Source organism: Monodelphis domestica, chromosome 2 (assembly GCF_027887165.1).
Source record: "Monodelphis domestica isolate mMonDom1 chromosome 2, mMonDom1.pri, whole genome shotgun sequence".
Classification (NCBI taxonomy): Eukaryota; Metazoa; Chordata; class Mammalia; order Didelphimorphia; family Didelphidae; genus Monodelphis; species Monodelphis domestica.
Genome location: NC_077228.1, coordinates 56,214,963 through 56,240,367, shown reverse-complemented (window position 1 = coordinate 56,240,367; position 25,405 = coordinate 56,214,963). Strand labels below are relative to the sequence as shown.

Below are 25,405 nucleotides of genomic sequence, written 5' to 3'. Positions count from 1 at the left end.
AGATCATATGGGGTGTCATATTTTGAAAGACACAAAACATATCATTTGTTCCTTAGGAGAGTAGGACAATAACTAGCTATTGAATTTTGTAAAGTTCAGTCTTTGTATTGATATTTGTTTTTAGATATTCCATTTGACCCTTATGACCCAGTGAGATATATTCTATTATCTCCATTTTATAAGTGAGGAAACTGAGGCAGATAGTATTAGGTAACTTGACCAGAATCATGGAGCTAGTACATATTTGAAGCAGGATTTGGATTCAAGTCTTTCTGAACTCCAAGTCTAGTACTTTATCCACTGTGCCAACTAGTTGCTTCCTCTGGTTTTGGGGGGCCTTTTAGAAAACCACAAGGCTCAAGGCTCTAGACTGCCTTTGCTCTGGACACGTCCCTATCTCTTGCCTTGACATTCTCTCTCTTCTTTTTTGGAACCTTCTATACATGGAAACTTTCATGTTAATATCTTTTGAGTAGGAAATTTCCATTCCCATGCTGCACTCATCTGAACCTTCTAGCTAATTCCAATAATCTCTGCCTGTGATATCAGAGGAAGAATTCTACTTAGATGCATCTCCTAGAAATCCCATCTCTTTCCATAAAATCCTTGGCCCTAATCTGAACATCAGGGTTGCTCTGATATGCAAAGGATGCAACCCAGAGGTCCCTATTTGAAACTAGAAGTGACAAGAACTTGGCGGGTAGGTATTTGAAGGACCTCTCTGCCTAAGCTTGTATTTGCTGTCATGACCCAGAGATTCAAAATGTAGGGGTTGGAGTAGGTGATTTTTATCATCCCTTACAACTCTGACATGCTTCAGTTAAAAAAAAATAGCAGTTCATCTAAAAAACTAAAGAGCTCATAGGTGGGCTACAAACTAAATATGAGTCAACTAAGATATGACAAAGACACAAGCTAATGTTTTCTTAAGTTAAAAGACAGTTACTTCAAACATGTTTAACTTTTCAGGACCCCATTTGGAGTTTTCTTGGCAGAGATACTGCAGTGATTTGTCATTTCCTTCTCTACACCATTTGGCAGATGAGGAAACTGAGTCAAGTGACTTGCCCAGGGTCACACAGCTAGGAAGTATCTGAGGCCAGATTTGAATTCCAGAAGAGGAATCTTCCTGGCTCCAAACTTGCCACTTTATTGTGCTACCTAATTGCCCAGGAGAAGGGGCTGATGGTTTGCCCTGGTCAGACCATCTAGAATATGGTACATCTGGTGCTGTGTGCTATGTTTTAGGAAGGACAGTGATTAATTAATGAGTAAGAGAGAAGACAGGTTGGTGAAGGACCCCAAGTTTATTCCATGTGAGAATACATTGAAAGAATTGGGGATAAAGATAATACTTAAGTGAGGATATGATTACTCCCTTGTCCCTTGGAAAAGGGACCTGATTTGCTCTGCTCCACAGAGAGCCAGAGTCATGAGTAGAATTTGAAAACGATTAAATTTAGGCTTAATATAAGAATAAAGTGAGATCTTCAAGCCAAAGTCTCATGCATGAACACTTATCAGGTGTGTTTTAGGTATCCAAGTTGGCCATGGAGGCCCATTCTAGCTCGAAATCTGGTGATCCCTTTCTGTCGTCGATGGTGAAAGTTTCTGTGCAACCAAGAATGGGGCCAACTTATTCAAGGAAATCTTGTGGGAAGGATCCAGGAAAGAGGCAGAAGTGACCTGTTTGTAAGTAGATCACTACAGAAACAATAACTCTGACCTCACACCAAAAAACCTAATTGAGACCCAGACCAAAAAAAAATGCCATCCCATTCTATAGATTCTCATTGACCTTAACTACTAATGGGATATTGAAAGGCAGACAGAAATGAATGACAGTCTTCACCCTTTAGGAGAAGTCGCTGTAGCAGAAGGAATGAGACAAGTTCACCATTAACTATTATACAAGTCAGAATGTTATAAGTTCTATAAACAAGATACAAAAATGGGAGAGATCACATTTGGTTGAAGAGATAGATCTAGGAGGAATGGGACTAGGATGGAGACTAGTCAACTGGACACAGATAAGACTGGAAAAGTGGACTGCAATGATAATGATAATGATAATTCCAGGCTTGGAATTCTGCCTGGCCTTTTTGTTCCCTTGTAGACAAGGAAGCCACTAAAAGTTTTTTTTGACTGAAAGCAGAGGACAATAAAACATTCAGGCTTGAACAAACCAAAAGTAATGTAGCAGTAAGGTAGAAAATGAATTCCTCTGATGCCCAATTAGGAGAGACTGGAAGCAGAGAGACATCTTAGGTTATCGCAAGAGAAAAGTAAGGGATGACTTGGGTTGGGTGGTGGCCAGAGGAATGGAAAGAAGCAGAGTCTTATTTACTCACTAACAAAAGAATAGCTCTGGGGTTGGAAGAGGGCTGGATTTAAAAGAAGAACAAAGTAATCGAGTGACCAGTGGTAAAAGGGGAACTAGCCAAAGGGAGCCCCTTAACAAAGAAGCCTCAGAACAACTAATTTTTTAAAGCTAAATCTAGTTGAGGAAGGAAAGAGGGCACACACAGGGCTTTTAACTATTCAGTTTGTGGATCATAACATGAAATTCCTGGCTGCCAGAGAAGAGTCAGTACCCTTCAAAGTGTAGAATGTCAGAATGTCCTGAAAGATTGCCCAATGGAGCCCTTGGGGGTTGATCTTCAAAATGGAAATTCTTTATGCTTCAGTTGGCCAAAGTGGGAAGTTACTGGGGAATTTTCTGTTTGAAGGAATCATAGGATCCTGTTTTTGTCTCAAGAAAATAGCCAGAAAGTAAGTGCCCTGGATAAGAGGCAGAGACCCATGAACAGATTTATACAGAGAGCAGAAAGTGGGAGTCAGACCATCACAAGAAATGAGAGACAAGGAAATATAAGAGTCCAGAACTGTGAAAGAAGATGGGCAAAGGCAGAAAGAGTGAGACAGACAAGAGACACAGAGGCATGCAAGGAGCCAGAGACACATGGGTGAGGGCTGGGGAGGGAGAGACAGAGACAAAAGGAGACAGACATGCACACACAGAGAAAACAAAAACACTTCCTGGGCTTAATCCCCAGCTCCCATGGACACGGAGGAGGAGCAAGAGAGTAGTTCTAGCCAGACCAGCAAAGGCCCAAAGAACCTGGGCAATTCTACCCACTGAGCTGATTAAGAATTGTGTGCTTTCTGCCAAAGGACTGACTCCCATCCCTGGAGAAATCTGTATTCCAGACTCCTGGTGATTGGAAGAACACCAGAGAGCCTCAGAATTAAAAGGACAAAGGGGGGGGGGGGTGAGTCTTAAAAAACAAATATGCCACACTCTCTCCACCCCCTTCACCACCATAGGCTGACAAAGTTTGCTGAAGAAAAACCAGCTTCCTTATCCAGTTCCAGCCTAACCCAGCAGGAAGGAACGTTCTATAGCAGAGTGAGAAGTGTCGAATTTTTTGGGTAAGTGCTATTCACTCAGAATTTAATAGAGGTTCTAAGCAGCAAGTAGCTGGGAGGCTCCTGATTGAGTTCCCAGGGAAACAGGCCCTTATAAAATACTATCCAGTGGCAAGATCATTGACTCTGGTGTTAGAAGACCTACATTCAAATCCCCCTTCTGACATCTAATACCTTTGTGACCCTGGACAAGTCACAGATCTCTCTGGGATTGCTGTAAAGGGAGGGAGTTGGATTACATGACCTGTGATGTCCTTCCCAGCTAGAGGACTTTATCCCATGATCTTGGGCCATGTAAAAACTTCATTTCCTTTTCTGACAAGGTTACTAGACAGGTAGCCCAGAGAGTTGCTGAAATATATGGTGTCTGCTTTATCTAGGTATTTGGTTAAAGTCTGATGATATTTTCTTGGAAAAGGAGATGCATGGCCTGGATGGCAATAAAGTGAAGTGGGTACTGGAGGTTCATAGGATTTAATACTGGAAGTACCCTTAGAGATCATGCAATTCTCCCCTCTTATTTTAGAGATGAGGAATCTGATGCCCAGAGGCTTTAAGAGATTTATCCAAGAGCATGCAATGTAAGTAAGTAGCTAAGCCAACATTTGAGCTCTGGTACTGACTCCAAATTAAAGAGTTCCTTCCAATATGCCATGCTATGAATTAAAGGCTCCAGTTCAAAGAATATTAATTAAGGAATAGATAATAGAAGTCTCTAGTAATATGTCCCACCATTTTGTCCTTGGTCCTATCCTACTTCATATCTTTCATCAGGCAGAAAGATGGAGAAGTTGATCACATGATTATCAAATCTCTGGATGACACAAAGTTGGAAGGAATAGCTAACACACTGCATGACAGACAGAACCTAGATCTGAAAGAGTCTGGCTGGAACAAATCATTTAGTTTAGCAAGATAGAGTGTAATAATTATATTTACTATAATAATATACTCAATTCCATTTAATTCATGTAAATCCTGTGTTTTCATTCAAAAAATAATTTTAAAAGTACACAATGGCAGAGATGGGTCTAGCCAGCAATTTGCATAGAAAAGACATCACCATTTTAGGAGACTTCAAACTCAGAATAAGTCAACAGTGAAATACAGAAACAAATAAAAAAAGAATCAAATGCCATCTTAATGAGCTGAATTAATAAAAGTATAGTGTCTAGAAAAAAGAAGAAAAGAGTGCCACTCTACACCTACTGGTCAGAACCAAACTGGAGTACAATTCTAGAAGGATGGATTGATTAGAGGAACCCTGACAAACTAGAGCATGCTCCAAGGAGAGTGATCAGAATAGTGAAGGGACTCAATGTCATATCATAGATCAGTGGAAAGGGATTAAGAAAGGAAAGGATGAGGGAAGAAGGGGAGGGAGTCAGGACAATGAGCTGATGGCCTAAACTTTCAAATAAATAAAACTGTCCAGAAATGCAGTGAGTTTCCTTGTAAGACTATCACACCAAGTGTTCATATAGATCTGAACTCTTAGCATAATGTTTTTAAATACATAAAATAAAATACATGGGATTATATAGGAACCCAATTATATTGGAAAAGTTATCAGAATATTAAAGAAAAAAATCTACAGACCCTACATTAAGACTGGCCTAGATAGATAACTATATGGTCCCTCTCAACTCGAAGATCCCTTTATTCTATATACGTATATTTTGTATCTCTATTCCATAATTTGAATCCTACATTGTTTTTTCAGGATTGAAGCTGTATGTACTTGCAAACCACATGTGATCATATGCAATTTTTTTACCAATTATATGTAATAAAAAATGTCCACACAAATTTTCCCAATTATATGATTGACTTTATCACTCTCCCTCTCTTACCTTCCCCTCCCAGTGTTGGTGGGCAATTCAATCTGTGCTATACATTTTTTTTATCATGCAAAACATATTTCTATATTGTTCATTTTTGTAAATGAGTCATCTTATAAAAACCAAAACCCCAAAACATAAATGTAAATAAATAATTGAAAAATAATATGCTTCGATCTATATTCTCACTCCAACTGTTCCGTCTCTGGAGGTAGATAGCTTTCTTTGTCATAAGTCCTTCAGAATTGTCCTGGATCATTGAATTGCTGATAGTAACTAAGTCTATCACATTTGATTATTCTGTGATATTGATGTTACTGTGTACAGTGTTTTCCTGGGTCTGCTAATTTCACTCTACGCTGCTTCATGTAAGTCTTTCTAGCACTTGCTGATATCATCCTGTTCATCATTCCTTATAGCACAGTAGTATTCCATCACCATCACATACCACAATTTGTTCAGCCATTCCCCAGTTGATGTGTAGCTTCTTGATTTCCAATTCTCTGCCACCACAGAAAGAGCAGCTATAATTAGTTTTGTTTAAGTAGGTCCTTTCCCATTTTTTAAAATCTCTCTGGGATCCTATTTGATCAGACCAAGGCAGGTGCTGAGAAAAAAAAATGAATGAACATGGGCAAAAAAAAAAATTCCCTGTCCAATAACTCCAGTGTTACCAGTTTTGTTACATGAATAAAAGGTATCTATTCCTTTAAAAAAGCAGGGGTGGGGAGGGGGAGATGGAGGAGCTAAGTGTCTCAGTGGACTGAGTACCAGGCCTGGAGGTGGGAGGTCCTAGTTTCAAATCTGGCCTCAGATACTTCCTATCTGTTTGACACTGGGAAGTCACTTAACCCCAATGACTAAGTCCTTACTGTTCTTCTGCCTTGGAACTGATACTCATTGATTTTAAAACAAAAGGTAAGCATTAAAAATAAATAAAAGCTCCTTCTGGGAACTTACAATGTACAAGGGGAGGCAGAATTACCATACATGAAACTGAAAAAAAAAGATATTAAGCTTTATGGCTCTGCCATTGGGGTCAGAAAAGCATATGGACCAGAGTAGAATATAAGCTCCTTCCTAATGAACTCTGTTTTCCTTTACGGTATTTGTATCTTCAGTTCCTGCTATAATGCCTATTCAGGTTCAATCCACCAGTCAGGTTTGGGGGAGTACTACATAAGCTAGCTAATTTGCTGGGGATGCTGAGCAACATTAGCATTGATTGAGACTCCTTGATCAATGAACCTCCGTTCTATTTTTTAAACCCTTACCTTCTCTCTTAGAATCAATACTCATTATTGGTTTCAAGGCTGAGGATCACTGAAGACTAGGCAATTGAGGCTAAATGATGTGCACAGGATCATACAACTAGGAAGTGTTTGAAGTCACATTTCAATCCAGGATCTCTCATCACCTAGCTGCTACCCTCTACCCTATTTCTGAAGATACTCAATGCTATCAGGATACATAGCTGTGCTGTATTCACATACCATACTCCAAGGCAAGTTTGAACTTCCTACTTTTCTCTACCATTTTCTTAGCTAGAATCACAGAAATTTCATTCTAAAAGAGAGAAGAGCATTTTAATTTATTTATATTTTTTAACATATCATTTTTCAAAACCTATTTCCATATTATTTATATTTGCAATAAAGAGATCATTTAAAGTCAACAAATCCAATCATATCCCCATCAAATCATGTGTTCAATCATATGTTTTTCTTCTATGTTTCTATTCCCACAGTTCCTTCTCTGCATGTGGATAGTGTTCTTTCTCATAAATCCCTCAGAATTGTTCTGGATCATTGCTTTACTATTAGTTGAGTAGTCCATTATATTCGATTGTACCACAATGTAGCAGTCTCTGTGTATAATGATTTCCTAGTTCTGCTCCTTTCACTCTGCATCATTTCCTGGAGGTCGTTCCAGTTTCCATGGAATTCCTCCACTTTATTATTCCTTTTAGCACAATAATATTCCATCACCAACATATACCACAATTTGTTCAGCCATTCCCCAATTGATGGGCATCCCCTCATTTTCCAATTTTGGGCCACCACAAAGAGTGCAGCTATGAATATTTTTGTACATGTATTTTTTCCTATTATTTCTTTGGGTGCTATGGCTGGATGAAAGGGCAGACAGTCTTTTAGCACCCTTTGGGCATAGTTCCAGATTGCCCTCCAGAATGATTGGATCAATTCACAATTGGACCAGCAATGCATTAATGTCCCAATTTTGCCATATCCCCTCCAACATTTATTACTTTCCTTTGTTGTCATATAAAACAGTCTGCTAGGTCTGAGGTGGCACCTCAGAGTTTTTTCTTTTTAAGTTTATTTATTTAATCAATTTCAATTTTTTTTACATGGTTACATGATTATGTTCTCTTCCCCTCCTCCCACCCCATCCCATAGCCAACAAGCAATTCCACTGGGTTTTACATGTATCATTGATCCAGCCTTATTTCCATATTATTAACATTTGCACAAGATTGATCATTTACATTCTCTCCAACATTTATTATTTTCCTTTACAGTCATAATGGCCTTTCTGCTAAGTGTGAGGTGATACCTCAAAGTTGTTTTGATTTCCATTGATCTAATTATAAGAGATTTAGAAACTTTTTCATGTGCTTATTGATAGTTTTGATTTCTTTATCTGAAAACTGCTTGTTCATGTACCTTGGGGAATGTCTTGATTTTGGGTACAATTGCTTTAGCTCCTTATAAATTTGAGAAATTTGACCTTTGTCAGAGGTTTTTGTTATAAAGCTTTTTTAACCAATTTGTTGCTTCCCTTCTAATTTTGGTTACATTGGTTTTGTTTGTACAAAAACTTTTTAAATTTAATGTAATAAAAATTATTCATTTTACATTTTGTAATATTCTCTATCTCTTACTTGGTCTTAAAGTCTTTCCTTTCCCAGAGATCTGATGGGTATACTATTCTATGTTCACCTAATTTACTTAGTTTCCTTCTTTATGTTTAAGCCATTTACCTATTCTGAATGTATCTTGGAATAGGGTGTGAGATGTTGATCTAAACCTAATCTCTCCCATACTGTTTTCCAATTTTCCCAGCAGTTTTTGTCAAATAGTGGGTACTTGTTCCCAAAGCTGGGATCTTTAGGTTTATCGTACACTGTCCTGCTGAGGCCATTTACCTTAAGTCTATTCCATTGATCCTCCCTTCTGTCTCATAGCCAGTACCATGTTGTTTTAATGATTACTGCTTTATACTACAGTTTAAGATCTGGTACTTCTAGGCCCCCATCCTTACTTTTTTTTTTTCATTATTTCCCTTGATATTCTTCATCTTTTGTTCTTCCAAATGAACTTTGTTATAATTTTTTCTAATTCAATAAATAGTTTCTCAGTAGTTTTATAAGTATGGCACTAAATAAACAAATTAATTTCAGTAGGATTGTCGTTTTTATTATATTAGCTAGACCTATCCATGAACAATTAATATTTCTCCAATTATTTAGATCTAGTTTTAATTGTGTGGAAACTGGTTTATAGTTCAGTTCACATAATTACTCTGTTTATAATGGCACAAAGATTCCTAAATATTTTATATTGTCTAGGGTGATTTTGAATGGAATTTCTCTTTCTAACTCTTGCTGCTCAGTTGTGTTGGAAATATATAGAAATGCTGATGATTTATATGGGTTTATTTCATATCCTTCAACTTTGTTAAAGTTGTTAATTATTCTCACTAGCTTTTTAGTTGATTCTCTGGGACTGTTTAAGTAGACCATCATATCATCTTCAAAGAGTGATAGTTTAATATCATTGCCTGCTTTAATGCCTTCAATTTCTTTTTCTTCTCTAATTGCTACTGCTAGTGTTTCTAGTAGAATTAAATAACAGAGGTGATAATGGGCATCCTTGCTTCACTCCTGAACTTATTGGGAAGGCTTCTAATTTATCCCCATTGCAGATGATGGTTGCTGATGGTTTGAAATATATACTGTTTATTATTTTGAGGAAAGACCCATTTATTCCTATACTTTCTAGTGTTTTCAATAGGAATGAGTGTTGTATTTTGTCAAAGGCATTTTCTGCATCTATTGAGATAATCATGTGATTTCTGTTGGTTTGATTGTTAATATGGTCAATTATGTGGATGGTTTTCCTAATATTAAACCATCCTTGCTTTCCTGGTATAAATCCTACTTGATCATAGTGAATAATCATTGTGATCACTTTCTGGAGTCTTTTTTGCTAATATCCTATTTAAGATTTTTGCAACTATATTCATTAAGAAGATTGGTCAATCCCAAAAAAATTTTTTTACTGATTTAGAAAAAACCATAACAAAGTTCATTTGGAATAACAAAAGATCAAGGATATCCGGGGAAATAATGAAAAAAAAACATAAATGATGGGGGCCTTGCAGTCCCAGACCTCAAACTATATTACAAAGCAGCAGTCATCAAAACAATTTGGTACTGGATAAGAGACAGAAAGGAGGATCAGTGGAATAGACTGGGGGCAAGCGACCTCAGCAAGACAGTATACGATAAACCCAAAGATCCCAGCTTTTGGGACAAAAATCCACTATTCGATAAAAACTGCTGGGAAAATTAGAAGACAGTGTAAGACAGTGTGGGAGAGATTAGGAATTGATCAACACCTCACACCCTACACCAAGATAAATTCAAAATGGGTGAATGACTTAAACATAAAGAAGGAAACCATAAGTAAATTGGGTAAACACAGAATAGTATACATGTCAGACCTTTGGGAGGGGAAAGACTTTAAAACCAAGCAAGACATAGAAAGAGTCACAAAATGTAAAATAAATAATTTTGACTACATCAAATTAAAAAGCTTTTGTACAAACAAAACCAATGTAACTAAAATCAGAAGGGAAACAACAAATTGGGAAAAAATCTTCATAAAAACCTCTGACAACGGTTTAATTACTCAAATTTATAAAGAGCTAAATCTATTGTACAAAAATCCAAGCCATTCTCCAATTGATAAATAGGCAAGGGACACGGATAGGCAGTTCTCAGATAAAGAAATCAAAACTATTAATAAGCACATGAAAAAGTGTTCTAAATCTCTTATAATCAGAGAGATGCAAATAAAAACAACTCTGAAGTATCACCTCACACCAAGCAGATTGGCTAACATGACAGCAAAGGAAAGTAATGAATGCTGGAGGGGATGTGGCAAAGTAGGGACATTCATTCATTGCTGGTGGAGTTGTGAACTGATCCAACCATTCTGGAGGGCAATTTGGAACTATGTCCAAAGGACAATAAAAGAATGTCTGCCCTTTGATCCAGCCATAGCACTGCTGGGCTTGTACCCCAAAGAGATAATGGAGAAAAAGACTTGTACAAGAATATTCATAGCTGCGCTCTTTGTGGTGGCAAAAAATTGGAAAATGAGGGGATGCCCTTCAATTGGGGAATGGCTGAACAAACTGTGGTATATGTTGGTGATGGAATACTATTGTGCTAAAAGGAATAATAAAGTGGAGAAGTTCCATGGAGACTGGAACAGCCTCCAGGAAATGATGCAGAGCGAGAGGAGCAGAACCAGGAGAACATTGTACACAGAGACTAATACACTGTGGTATAATCGAACGTAATGGACTTCTCCATTAGTAGCAGTATAATGTCCCTGAACAATCTGCAGGGATCTAGGAGAAAAAACACTATTCCTAAGCAGAGGACAAACTGTGGGAGTAGAAACATGGAGGAAAAGCAAAGGCCTGACTACAGCGGTTGAGGGGACATGACAGAGGAGAGACTCTAAATGAACACTCTAATGCAAATACTAACAACATGACAATGGGTTCGAATCAAGAACACATGTGATACCCGGTGGAATCACGCATTGGCTAGGGAGGGGTGGGGGATAGGAAAAGAAAATGATCTTTGTCTTTAATGAATAATGCTTGGAGATGATCAAATAAAATATTATTTAAAAAAATAAAATCTCTGGGAGAAATGATGATGCTAAAAAAAAAAAAAGAAGATTGGTCTATAGTTTTCTTTCTCTGTTTTTAACCTGCCTGGCTTTGGGATCAGTACCATATTTGTGTCAAAAACTGAATTTGGTTAAACTCTTTCTTTGCTTATTCTATCAAATACTTTGTATAATATTGGGATTAGTTGTTCTTTAAATGTTTGATATAATTCACTGGGAAATCCTGCTGGGCCTGGAGATTTTTTCTTAGGGAGTTCCTTGATGGCTTGTTCAATTTCTTTTTCCTGAGATGGGATTGTTTAAGAATTCTATTTTATCTTTTGTTAATCTAGGAAATTTATATTTTTGTAGGTATTCACCCATTTCACCTAGATTATCACATTTATTGCCATATAATTGAACAAAATAGTTCTTAATAATTACCTTAATTTCCTTGTCATTAGGGGTAAGGCTGCCCTTTTCAACTTTGACACTGTTAATTTAATTTTCTTCTTTCTTTTTTTTAAATTAGATTAAGCAGTGCTTTATCTATTTTATTTGTCTTTTCAAAGTACCACCTCCTAGTTTTATTTATTAGTTCAGTAGTTTTTACTTTCAATTTTATTGATTTCTCCTTTGATTTTTAGGATTTTTAATTTAGTTTTTATCTGGGGATTTTAAATTTGTTTTGTTTCTAGTTTTTTTTTTTTTAATTTGAATGTCCAGTTCATTGATCTCTGCATTCTTATTGTTTTTTTATATAGGCACTCAGGGATATAAATTCCCTCCCCCCCACCCCGAGTATTGCTTTGGCTGCATTCCATAGATTTTGATAAGTTGTTTACTCATTGTCATTCTCTTCAAGGAAATCAATCATTGTTTCTTTGAATTGTTTTTTAACCCACCAGTTTTCAAGTATGTGATTATTTAGTTTTCAATTAATTTTAAATCTGCCTTTCCACAAGCCTTTATTGGTTATGATTTTTATTGCATTTTGGTCTGAAAAAAATTGCATTTATTATTTCTGCTTTCCTAAATATTTTTGAAATGTTTTCATGCCCTAGTACATGGTTAATCTTTGTATATGTGCAATGTGCTGCTGAAAAATTATCCCTATTTTTTTTCTCCAGATATCTATTAGCTGTAATCTTTCTAACATTTCATTCACTTCTCTTACTTCTTTCTTATTTATTTTTTGGTTCAATTTATCTAGTTCTAAAAGAGAAAGGTTGATATCCCCCACTAGTATGGTTTTACTATCTACTTCCTCCTTAAGCTCCTTTAGAAATCTAACTGTTATACCATTTGTTGCATATATGTTGAGTATTAAAATTCTTCATTATTTATACTGCCTTTCATCAAGATGTAATTACCTTTCTTATCTCTTTTAATGAGATCTTTTTTTGCTTTAGCTTAGTCTGAGATCATAATTGCTACTCCTGACTTCTTCGTCTCAGTTGAGGCCCAGTAAATTCTTCTCCACCCTCTTACCTTTACCCTGTGTATGTCTACTTGCTTCAGATGTGTTTCTTATAGACAATATATGGTAGGATTCTTATTTTTAAGCCATTATGCTGTCTGCTTCCGTTTTATTGGTGAGTTCATCCCATTCACAATCACAGTTATGATTACTATCTATGTGTTCCCCTCCATTTTGACTTCCTCCTTTGATTCTGCCTTCTCTCTTCTCACTCTTATTCTCCCCTCCAATATTTGGCTTTTAGTTTGTTTCCCCCCTTTCCCTTCCCTGATGTTACTCCCCTTCCCAGCACCTCCCCTCTTACTAGAGTGCCTTTTAAATGGCTGAAATAGATAGGATAGAAAGGATGAAATAGATAGAAAAACTATACTAGTGGGAGACCTGAACCTTCCTCTATCTGAACTCGATAAATCAAACCAAAAAATAAATAAGAAATCGGTAAAAGAAGTGAATGAAATCTTAGAAAAATTAGAGTTAAAAGACATGTGGAGAAAAATAAATAGGAAAAAAAGGAATATACCTTCTTTTCAGCAGCATGTGGTACATTCACAAAAATTGACCATGTATTATGGCATAAAAACATTGCAAACAAGTGCAAAAGAGCAGAAATAATAAATGCGACCTTCTCAGATCACAATGCAATGAAAATAATAATTACTAAGGGTACATGGAGAGGTAAATTAAAAATTAATTGGAAATTAAACAATATGATTCTCCAAAACCAGTTAGTTAAAGAACAAATTGGAGAAAAAATTAATAACTTCATTGAAGAAAATGACAATGATAAGACATCCTTTCAAATCCTATGGAATGCAGCCAAAGCAGTACTCAGGGGGAAATGTATATCCTTGAGTTCATATATTAACAAATTAAGAAGGGCAGAGGTCAGTGAATTGGGCATGTAAATTAAAAAACTAGAAAGTGAACAAATTAAAAATCAAATTAGAGATAAAAAAAATCAAGGGAGAAATTAATAAAATTGAAATTCAAAGGACTACTAATTGAATGAATAAGACTAGAAGCTGGTACTTTGAAAAAACAAATAAAATAGACAAAGTACTACTCAGTCTAATTAAAAAAGGAAAGAAAAAACCAAATTGACAGTTTCCAAGATGAAAAGGGAGACCTCACTTCAAATGAAGAGGAAATTAAAGCAATCATTAAAAATTACTATGCCCAATTATATGGCAAAAAATATGGCAATCTATGTGATATGGATGAATACTTACAAAAATATAAATTGACTAGACTAACAGAGGACGAAATAAACTACTTAAACAACCCCATATCAGAAAAAGAAATTGAACAAGCCATCAAGGAACTCCCTAAGAAAAAATCCCCAGGTCCAGATGGATTCACAAATGAATTCTATCACACATGCAAAGAACAAGTAATCTGAATATTATACAATGTATTTGACAGAATAAGCAAAGAAGGATTTTTACCAAATTCCTTTTATGACACAAATATGGTATTGATCCCAAAGCCAGGCAGGTCAAAAACAGAGAAAGAAAACTATAGACCAATCTTAATGAATATAGATGCAAAAATCTTAAATAGGATAGTAGCAAAAAAGACTCCAGGAAGTGATCACAATGATTATTCACTATGATCAAGTGGGATTTATACCAGGAATGCAAGGATGGTTCAATATTAGGAAAACCATCCACAGAATTGACCATATTAACAATCAAACCAACAGAAATCACATGATTATCTCAATAGATGCAGAAAATGCCTTTGACAAAATACAACACCCATTCCTATTGAAACACTAGCAAGTATAGGAATAGAAGGGCCTTTCCTAAAAATAATAAACAGTATATATCTAAAACCATCAGCCAACATCATCTGCAAGGGGGATAAACTAGAAGCCTTCCAAATAAGATCAGGAGTGAAACAAGGATGCCCATTACAACCTCTATTATTTAACATTGTACTAGAAACACTAGCAGTAGCAATTAGAGAAGAAAAAGAAATTGAAGGTATTAGAATTGGCAATGAGGAGACCAAGCTATCACTCTTTGTAGATGATATGATGGTTTACTTAAAGAATCCTAGAGAATCAATCAAAAAGCTAGTCAAAACAATCAACAATTTTAGCAAAGTTGAAGGAAACAAAATAAACCCACATAAGTCATCAGTATTTCTATATATCTCCAACCCATTTCAGCAGCAAGAATTAGAAAGAGAAATTCCATTTAAAATCACCCTAGACAAGATAAAACACTTAGGAATCTATCAGCCAAGACAAACACAGCAACTATATGAACACAACTACAAAATAGTCTCCACACAATTTAAACTAGATCTAAACAATTGGAAAAACATTGATTGCTCATGGGTGGTACGAGCTAACATAATAAAAATGACAATCCTACCCAAAATAATTTACTTATTTAGTGCCATCCCCATTGATCTACCAAAAAACTTTTTTGCTAAATTAGAAAAAAAAAACATAACAAAGTTCATTGGAAGAACAAAAGATCAAGGATATCCAGGGAAATCATGAAAAAAATGCAAAGGAAGGGCGCCTTGCAGTCCCAGATCTCAAACTATACTATAAAGCAGTGGTTATCAAAACAATTTGGTACTGGCTAAGAGAGAGAAAAGAGGATCAGTGGAATAGACGGGGTAAATGACCTCAGCAAGACAGTCCATGATAAACCCAAAGATCCCAGGTTTTGGGGACCAAAACCCACATTTTGATAAAAACTGCTGGGAAAATTGGAAGACAGTATGGGAGAGATTAGGTTTGGATCAATATCTCACACCCTACACCAAGATAAACTCAGAATGGGTGAATGACCTGAATATAAGGAAGGAAACTATAAGTAAATTAGGCCAACACAGAATAGTATACTTGTCAGATCTTTGGGAAAGGAAAGACTTTAAAACCAAGCAAGAGCTAGAAAAAAAACAACAAAATGTAAAATCAATAATTTTGTTTACATCAAATTAAAAAGCTTTTGTACAAACAAAACTAATGCATCCAAAATTAGAAGTGAAGCAACAAATTGGGAAACAATCTTCATTACAAAAAGTCTGACAAAGGTCTAATTACTCAAATTTATAAAGAGCTAAACCAGTTGTACAAAAAAATCAAGCCATTCTCCAATTGAAAAATGGGCAAGGGACATGAACAGGCAATTTTCAGTTAAAGAAATAAAAATTATTAATAAGCACATGAAAAAGTGCTCTAAATCTCATAATCAGAGAAACAAATCTGAGGTATCACCTCACACCTAGAAGATTGCCTAACATGACAACTATGGAAAGTAATGAATGCTGGAGGGGATGTGGCAAAGTGGGGACACTAATTCATTGCTGGTGGAGTTGTAAATTGATCCAACCATTCTGGAGGGCATTTTGGAACTATGTCCAAAGGGCGATAAAAGACTGCCTTGCCCTTTGATCCATCCATAGCACTGCCGGGTTTGTACCCCAAAGAGATAATAAGGAAAAAGACTTGTACAAGAATATTCATAGCTGCGCTCTTTGCGGTGGCAAAAAATTGGAAAATGAGGGGATGCCCTTTAATTGGGGAATGGCTGAATAAATTGTGGTATATGTTGGTGATGGAATACTATTGTGCTAAAAGGAATAATAAAGTGGAGGAATTCTATGGGAACTGGAACAACCTCCACGAATTGATTCAGAGTGAGAGGAGCAGAACCAGGAAAACATTGTACACAGAGACTGATACACTGTGATACAATCAAATGTAATGGACTTCTCCATTAGTGGCAATGCAATGACTCTGTACAACTCAGAGGAACCTATGAGAAAAACCACTATCCATATCCAGAGGAAACATTGTGAGAGTAAAAACACTGAAGAAAAACAAGTGCTTGAATACATGGGTGGAAGAGATATGGTTGGGGATGTAGATTCTAAATGAATATCCTAGTATAACCAACAACATGGAAATTGGTTCTGATCAAAGACACAAGTAATACCCAATGAAATTGTAAGTTGGCTGTGGGAAGAGTGGGTGGAGGAGAGGGAAGGAAATAATGTGATTATTGTAACCAAGGAATTATGTTCTAAATTGACTAAATAAACTTATTCAAATGGGAAAAAAGAATGTTAGGGCAGTTTTCTTTTCCTATAAAATGATGTCCAGAGTTTTTCTTTTGTTGTGATTTTCCAGTAGGCCAATAATTCTTAAACTGTCTCTTCTGGATCTGTTTTCCAAATCTGTTGTCTTATCAATGAGGTGTTTCATATTTTTCTCAATTTTTTCATTTCTTTGATTTTGATTTATAGACTCTTGCTGCCTTGTGAAGTCATTTGCTTCTAGTTGTTGGATTCTAATTTTTAAAGACTGAATTTCATCCCTGGTTTTTTGGTCATCCTTTTCCTTTTGGTCTGTTTTTCTTTATATTTTTTATTTCACTTTCTTTGCCTCATTCTCTAGCTGGTCAATTCTGGCTTTTAAAACATTATTTTCTTGTTTTAGTTCATGTGTGTCTGCTACCAGATGACATATTTTGCTTTTTAAGTTTTTCCCAATTGTCTTAAACCTTTCTTAATTGTTTTTTGAATTGTGTTTTGAGTTCTTCAAAAGCCTATATCTAATTTTTGGAGTTCCTGAGTTTTTGCTCAGTATTCCTTGGCCTCCTCTGTTCCATTTGTTTTTTGTTCTTTACCTAGATAGAAGCTGTCAGTTGTAATTTCTTTTTTTCTTTTTCTGTTGTTTACTCATATTTCTTCCTTTTTACCCCAGCCATTGGCTATGATCTTGCTCCTTTGTTTATTTTCTGGATCTGTGGGTTTGGGCTATTCAGTCCTGAAAGGGTTTCTTCTCTGCTCTTCTGACTAACTAGATTAGGTTGATAAAATATTAATGAGCCCTGGGGCCAGATCTTCCCCAGCTGCCAGCAGAAACTAAAGGTGAAGGTGAAGGTGTAGAGTCAGAAGGTAGTTACCCTCATCCTCCTGTCTACTGCTTTCTGCCACCTGCCTCCCTGCCACTGCTAGGTCAGAGATCTGAACTTACCAATGTGGTACCAAAGTACTCTTGTGGGTGCAGCCTTCACCTTGGGATCCCAATCAGCCAGATTCAGCACAGTGGTGGTGGAGGAGTCCTGGGGCCTTCCTTCTTTCTTTTCCTTAAATCCAAGAATTCAGCCTTCTCTGCGTACCTTTTTAAGTGAAATGGAGCTGGAGGGTCCCCTGACTCTGTCCTGTTGTTAGATTCGGTTTTCTGTCCCCCTTGAAGTACTTTATTTTTGAATGGTGTAGAAGGGTTTTCACTGAAGACTTGACTTTCACTGCTTCTAAGGGGCCATCTTGACTCTGGCTCCCCTCTATATTTTTTAAGATACTCAATGCTATCAGGTTAGATAGCTTTGCTGTATTCACATACCATACTACAAAGCATGTTTGAACTTTCTACTTTTCTCTACCATTTCCTTAAGCTAGAATCACAAATAATTTATTCCTAGAGAAAGAAGAGGGTTTTTTTAAGAGCAAGATGGAATTTTTTTTTATATTTCCCATTAGGTTAACACACTCCATAGAATGTTTTTGTGGCTTGGTTTATTAACTGGTAACTTTTTCATGATTTTTAGCCCAAGAACCTACTCGGCAGTATAATGAGAAGAGTCAGAGAACTTGGATTTGAATTCTGACTCTGCACTTCACTTCCTTATATAACTTTTCTCCCTCTGAGCCTTAGTTTTCTCCAGGGTAAAATGAGAAGCAGGGTATTCAGTATACTGCCAAGAGTGCTTGACCTGAAATCAGATTTAAGTTCAAATCCTATTTCTGACTCATAGACCTTGGTTAGAACTTAAAAGGAATCATTTCATTTTATAGAAGAGGAAACTAAAGCTCAGGAGATAAAATCACTCAGGGCAATAGGTGGAAGAGTAAGATTTGAACTCAGACCTTCCAACTCCAAGTCAAGTGATTCACTCTTCCTCCTTCTATGAGCCTCCATTTCTTTACTTGTAAAACTGGAATAATACCAAGAGACCCCACCTCACAGGGTTGTAGTTATATTTTAGTGCATAAAGTACTTTATAGAAAGATGTCAGTTATTATTAGGATGGGGTTGGGCCAGATGGTCTCTAAGTTTCTTTTATCTCAATAGTCTATGATCTTATTTTTAAGAATGGAACAAAAATAAAATAAAATAAATACAGAAAAGTTGTTCCAAAGTTAGGGACGTGCGGTACATTAGCAACTATCTCTGGACTCTGTTCTCTTTCCCATGAATATCTCCCTACATCTACAAAGTGATCTTTTTCTATTTTTTCCAAGAGTTTTCATGGGATGATAGATGTAGTTACTTGGATGGGACCTGAGAAGCCATCTAGCCTTAGGTCACAAAGAAAGTAAGGGAGCCAGGATCTAACACAAATTACCCCAAATTAAGCATCCGTTCCACTCTCCCATGCCACTCTAAATACATATTTCAAATGTATGGGGCAGTATGGGAATAGTGAAAAGGGCTCTGGACTTGGCATTGAGAGATCTTCATTTGAATCCTGCTTAATCATGACTCTATGGTCTTGGAAAAGTCCCTTAGACTTCCCAAGTCGGCTTCCTTACCTATTAAATTAGGATAATGATATACTACTTTCTAAGGGTGCTATTTTAACTATTAAGTTATATATAACACTGTGTGTATCCACACTATGTCTATGTATATAAATATATACATGCTGTGTATATCTAGGTTAGACTGTGTATAGATATATATAGATGCACTATAAGTGTGCATGTATACATATATACACACATATATATGTGTGTGTGTGTGTATTTATATTTAAATAGTCTTATTTGGTTGTTCCTCTGTGCTTGATTAGCCCCATTTGAAAGATGAGGAAACTGACTTTCAGATCCAGCCCACCTCTCTCTAGAGGTTATAGAGGATACCCAATTCCTTTGGGTAGTTTTTTTCTTCTATAGCTCAGGCTCATTGTGTGTTAAAGTAGATAACAATGAAGCAATAAAATATTGTGTGTGTGTGTGTGTTTTTTTCCCCTCTTAGGGACAAGAAGTACCAGAAAAGTCTCCATTACAAATACTAATCAGAAATATCGACTCCTAGGGCCACCGAGGAAAGTGGCAAAAGTAAAGTGGTTTTGTTATTATTAGCCACTGAGCCTGGGAAAATCTCTTTGCCTCCTACCCTTCTTTGGAGTGTCAAGACAGAACAGAAGATGAGGCGACACATGGTAGGAAAGGAGCTGTCCAGACAATGGGAAATAGAGAGAAAGGATGCCAAGCGGGCTGAAGCCAGGCTCAGACTAGGACTCCTGAGGCTGGAGGAGAATTGGCTTTATCGCATGAACATGGTGGCCAGAGAGCAGAGGCAGCTACAGAAAGAACTGGAGAAGCTGAGACAGGGTAAGACCCTTGTTCCCTACTCTGGTAAATAAGTGAAGTTTCACAGCCATGTGTCAAAGGAACAAAGCCGACCACAATTTTAGGCACTGAACTAGCTGGTTTTGGGGGGGCTCTCAGTCAATGAGAGTTTTACAGTTTAGGGGCAAGTGCCTTGCAGTTCTCCATAGCAGAGGAATAAAGGTCCTTTCTATCTGCCATTAGCCTTCCTTTCAGACCACTCTGGCCTCTAGAAAACTCACCAGCACTGCCTCCAGTAAAGGTCCCTCCTCATCCTCCCTCAGAGGATTGCCTCAGTGAGTTCTTCTTATCCTCTCAACTTCCAAATTGGCCCCCTATTTCTTTTCATCCTCATAATTCAAGTTCATTCTCCTCTATCTTGCAGTGCCCGGATTCAACCTATCTACCACCCCATTCCAATACCTTGTTCAAAATCAAAAGCTTGATACTAGAAATCACATGGACAAACATTTGGAGAATTGTCTTTCTTTCTCCCCAAACCCCATGTCCCATGCACACTGAGAGATCGCCCTAGGACTTTTCCTCAGAGTAAAAAATTTAGAAATTATATTTATTTATATATTATATATATATAATTATTACATTATTATATATTATATTATATAATTATTATATTATATATTATATTATATTATTATATATATTTATATGTTTGTTTATTTATTTATATTTTTAACCTTAGCTATGGGTCCTTGTATTCCCTGGACTGTTCTATTTTGTTTCTCTTCTTTATCCAAAGCAGGCAACTCCAAGAAAAAGTTCTCGTCTTTCAGCAATGATTTACTTAGGACTCAGAAGAAGCCAGAAATTCCCACAATCCCCCAACAGGAAGGTCACAGACACTGGACAGCTGAGCCCGGTGGCATTCGGTAAGGAAATGCTTAGACTCAGTGTCTTAGGATGTGATGATGGGTTATTCAGTTTATTGAAATCAAATATTTATTCTTACTGTGTGAAAGGGGAGGCAGAAATGTGACAAGAGAACTTTCAAGGAACTTACAAGGTGATAGGGCGGAAAATTTCAAAAATATATTGAGGAATTGTCTTTGTCCTCGAGTCCCTGGATACACCGGAAGCAGCCAAAGAGAGCCACCAATTTTGTCTTTCTCTGCCTTTTGGAGATCTGATGAGTCACTAAGAAGCAGCAGCTTGAGTAACCCCTATGGGTGCCAGCAGCTAGATTGAGCCTTTCCTCTATGGTAACCTCCCTTAGACCCTGCATGTAACTTCCCTATATAGGCAACTTGTATTTATTTACATATTATGTCCCTGCTTTGAATATAAGTTCCTTGAGGGTTTGGGGCCATTTTTGTTTTTGATTCCATACCACTTGGCTCAGGGTCTAACACATGGTAAGCTCTTGAGAAATGCTTGTTGTTTGATTGACTCTATAAATTGTCAAAGACTTGGTAACTAGCACCATCTGCTGAAGGAGAGTTGAAGAGCAGAAAACAGCAGCAGAGCTAAGCTCTAAGGACCCAACGCCGCTTAAAAGATGTCCAGAAAACTGGCAAAAGACTGAAGGGGTAGAGTATCGATGTGGAGGAATCCATCCCCAACCTGAGGGCCCATCCACAACAGTACCATGTCCCTAGGACCATGCCCTTGGAGAAGAGTGCTTCGTTCTAGTGGGAAGAAGAGGTGGAGTGTCTCTGAACTCTCTACAGGTCAGTTCAGAGAGTAATGAGCATGGCCCAATTTTATGACTTCCAATCTTTCAAGAACAAACCTGGAGAATCACTCCTTGCAATTTTGGACCTCAGAAACCCTTTGAAAGGAGTTAGTCGTTGGTATGCTTACGAGTCCTGGAATGTGCATGCTTTATCCAGTGATGTTATGACAAAACACTGCAATAATTATAATATGTGGGGGCTGTAAAAGCCTGAAGAAGAGAGTGATGATGAATATTCCAAGCCATAATTTTGGGATACCCTGGATTGCCAGCTGAGCAGCCAGTAGTTGCCCTTGGTAGGGCGGTTGTCCACAATGGAGAGCCTTTATCATGTCTGGAGAGGCTCTACCAATCTTAGTGCATAGCAGAGGGTATTTCCTGGGCCCTTACCATTTTTCAATAGCTTGTGGAAAGGGTGGAAGGTAACATGAGCTGCTTTAGAGATGGTGGTTTAGTGGGATGGCTTCATTTATTATTTATGTATTATTTAATAGTGGAAAAGCAAGGAGACAATTAAAATGGGGGATTGTCAGTCTAAAAACGTGCCAGTTTTTCCCCACCTCTCTCAAACGTGTAGATCACTGTGATTATAAAAAAAAAAAAAAATCATATAATCACAGAATATGAGAGTTGGAAAAGACCTCAAGGACTAGTCTAACCCATGCGTGAAAGGAACCTCCCCTGGAACCTATCTGGTCATACAGCCTCTGTGTAAAGATCTTCAGAGTTGGGAAACCCATCTCCTCTTTTGGAGTGGAAGCTAAGTGAAAAGGAGCCATTCAGGACTAGGAGAAATGTAATAGGGCAGAGACCACTTACACCTAGAGAGACAAGGGAATGCTCCACAGAATGTGTCATCTGAAGGAAGAAACTGGACACGTGATAGGGGAAAAGAGGGTCCATGGAGGAACAGGAGAGAATGTGAACAAGGACAAAAGAACCACAAAAAGGCAAGTCTATGGCAGTATAACCTCTTCATCTCCTAGAAAGTCTCCCTAAATCGATTTCCCTCTCTGGAGGGGACAAAGAACTTCATTCAGTAAATGCCAACTCCTTTTAAGCAGGCAGAAAGAGCCTTCATTTGCTCCCCAGGCCACCACCCTAACATGCTAGCCTCCTTTGATATCATGCACATTCTCAGGATTCAGGGAAAACCAGCAAACAGATAAAAGTGACCTCTCCCTCAAGGTTCTCAATGTACTTTGCCTGGACCTCTTTTGTGCTGAACTCATTTCCCCTTGCATACTGGTTATTTATTCATTTGTCATGGCTGCATCATGGATTTGAGTTCGAGGGGATCTTAGAGGTAATCTAGTCATGTTTTCTTAAACATTTTACGGATGAGGCAACTAAAGCCCAGTTGTACTAAGACGATTTGCTAAAAGTCACACAACAATTAAGAGACAGCCTTGGGTTTTCAATCCAAATGCAACACCTTTTCCATTGTACCATTCATTCCTCCTCATATTGCTGTACCTCCAATGACTAGTACAGGGCACTGTACAAAGCAAGAGCTTCACATTTGTGGAATTGTGTCACAGAATTGCTGAACTGAAGTGTGAGCTGCTTCACACGTGCTTAAAGGTCTTTTCTCCCTTTCCCAGAACAATGGAAACTCGTCTGCTCCAAACTAAGAAGTATGAACCCTCCAATCCTACCCAGATAGCAAGTTCACATCCCATTAACTACACAAAGAATGAAGAAGAGGCATCTTCTCAAAGCTCCAGGGGCTCCGGCTCTCTTGAAGGTGGACCTAAAGCCCCAAAGAGTTCAGTCACTGTCATTAACCCCTTCCAGGACAGAGATTCCATCAACCAGCCACAAGAAGACATCTCTGCTGATCTCCACAACCATGGAACCCTCAGCAAAGCAGAACAAGTTCCTGATGCTCCCCAGGTTGAAAGTGAGGCGATAGAAATCAAGGCCAGTCCTAGCGGAGGTTTTGGCTCCAAATCTGGCAGTGGAAAACAGAACCATTCTCCAGATAGAGAGAAGTCTACCTTTGATCCCAAGGCCTATACTCTTTACAGTTACCTCAGGACAGTGGATACAATGCCAACCTACCTAGAACTCTTTGCAAAGATTAAGAATGCCCGCTACCTCCGGCATAGGGTGCCCCCTGAATTTGAGAGGGATCTCAGTATTGGGGAAATATTTGGACATGAAACATGCTTACCCAGGGAAGGAAGCAAGTCTGATGAGAGCCTTAGCACTTAGAAGAGCCTCTTTGGTCTCATTTTGGTCCAGCTGGCCAACAGCATGTATTAGGATCTCTGACTAGATACACCCTTAAGCCATCTTCAGCAGGAACAAAAAAAGGGGGCAGTCTAATGCCAGAATCTAATTTAGAAATCCCTTTCTTTTGCTGCATTAAACTAAAAAGAATTATAAGGAATGCTAAATTGATCAAACATATAAAAACTTGGAGAAAATATGAATTCTACATAAATGCTAACACTAAGAATCTAAATTTAGATCTGTTCCTGAAAGGAATCATTTTGAATAAGTACCTCCAGAGCTGCCATCTACTGGCAAAATGACAGATTCTTGTTCCCTTTAACTTGAAACCAGTTTTCAGTGGTTACCATATAGATTCTTTTGGTCACTTCTACAGCACTGTGATATTTGCAAAGCATTTTGCATGTATAATCTCATTGGAATCTCAATATAATGCACCTATTCACAATACCCCCATTTTACAAATAAAGAAATTGAGGGTTGGGGATATTAAAGTGACTTGTCTACTGTTACACTGCTGATATCAGACAGAAGTAGAAATTGAAGCCAGGCCTATAGTGACCTTGAGTTCGGCATTCTTTCCACTGGGCCATGTTGGTGAATAGAAAGGAGCAGGAAATCATTAGAGATAGAAAGGTCCTTAGAAATTATCTAATCTATTCATTTCCTACAGCTGAGAAAACATACCCCAAAACAAGATGCACTACCCAGGGTCCTATTAACAAATACTTTTCTCCCACTGTTCCATGGTCTCTCCTAAAGACCTTTGCTTGCTGCCTTTATTTCTAAGCTTTTTAAGGTTTAGTTTCCCTGTCACCCCTTAATCTATCGAGAAAAATCTTTCAGTCCTAGCATGGGGAGTAGAGCATAGGTTGGCCTCACCCATAATCATTGGCAGCTAAGCCTCTGGAGTGTTTCTGTCTTGCTCTCTCTACGGCACACAGCCAACACTTTAGGCAGAGGCACAAATTCAAATTAGACAACTTCAGAAAAAGCTGTTTATTAAAGTGACTTTTTTTATTTTTGTAAAATGCTTTTTTCAATCTCTGCTAAGCCAAACAAGATTCTGCAAATTGTAGAATTAAGTAGAAAATAAAGTTTACATCCTAACACAAAACTGTTCTTGGGCTGACACTTGGATATGTAATACTGAGGTTTGTATTTTTCCATGCTTGTAAGGAGGGAGGGTTGCTCTAGAGTTGGGTTTTTTCCATACCCAAGGGGCTGTAAATTTCCACAAGATAAGTGAAAATGTTTCAAGACCCTTGGCTTGTACTCATAAAGTTGTTACCAGGTCAGCAAGTCTCCGTAAGCATAAAGGTGAGCCACCAAAATTGTGGTCCCAGAATAAGTGATGATCGTAGGTCTTGGCCCAATAATACTAAAGGACCAGTGGTGGTTACCTCCAAATGCAGTTATGTAAATTAGA

General features: G+C 37.6%; 1 protein-coding gene across 3 annotated transcripts; it reads left to right on the top strand.

Annotated features, from left to right (window-relative positions):
- Nucleotides 1-2,990: 2,990 nt before the first annotated feature.
- Nucleotides 2,991-25,093, top strand: CCDC190 (coiled-coil domain containing 190). Of its 3 annotated transcripts, none has more exons than XM_007480675.3 (4): nt 2,991-3,432; nt 19,690-20,048; nt 20,809-20,935; nt 23,343-25,093. In XM_007480675.3, the coding sequence occupies exons 2-4, from the start codon at nt 19,862-19,864 to the stop codon at nt 23,953-23,955; spliced, it is 927 nt and encodes a 308-aa protein (XP_007480737.1). In that variant the 5' UTR covers nt 2,991-3,432; nt 19,690-19,861; the 3' UTR covers nt 23,956-25,093. The 3 variants fall into 3 exon arrangements, with proteins under 3 accessions (XP_007480737.1, XP_007480736.1, XP_056671445.1); XM_007480674.3 differs by having other exon boundaries at nt 20,806-20,935; XM_056815467.1 differs by lacking the exon at nt 2,991-3,432 and having other exon boundaries at nt 19,476-20,048; nt 20,806-20,935.
- The last annotated feature ends 312 nt before the right edge of the window (nt 25,094-25,405 follow it).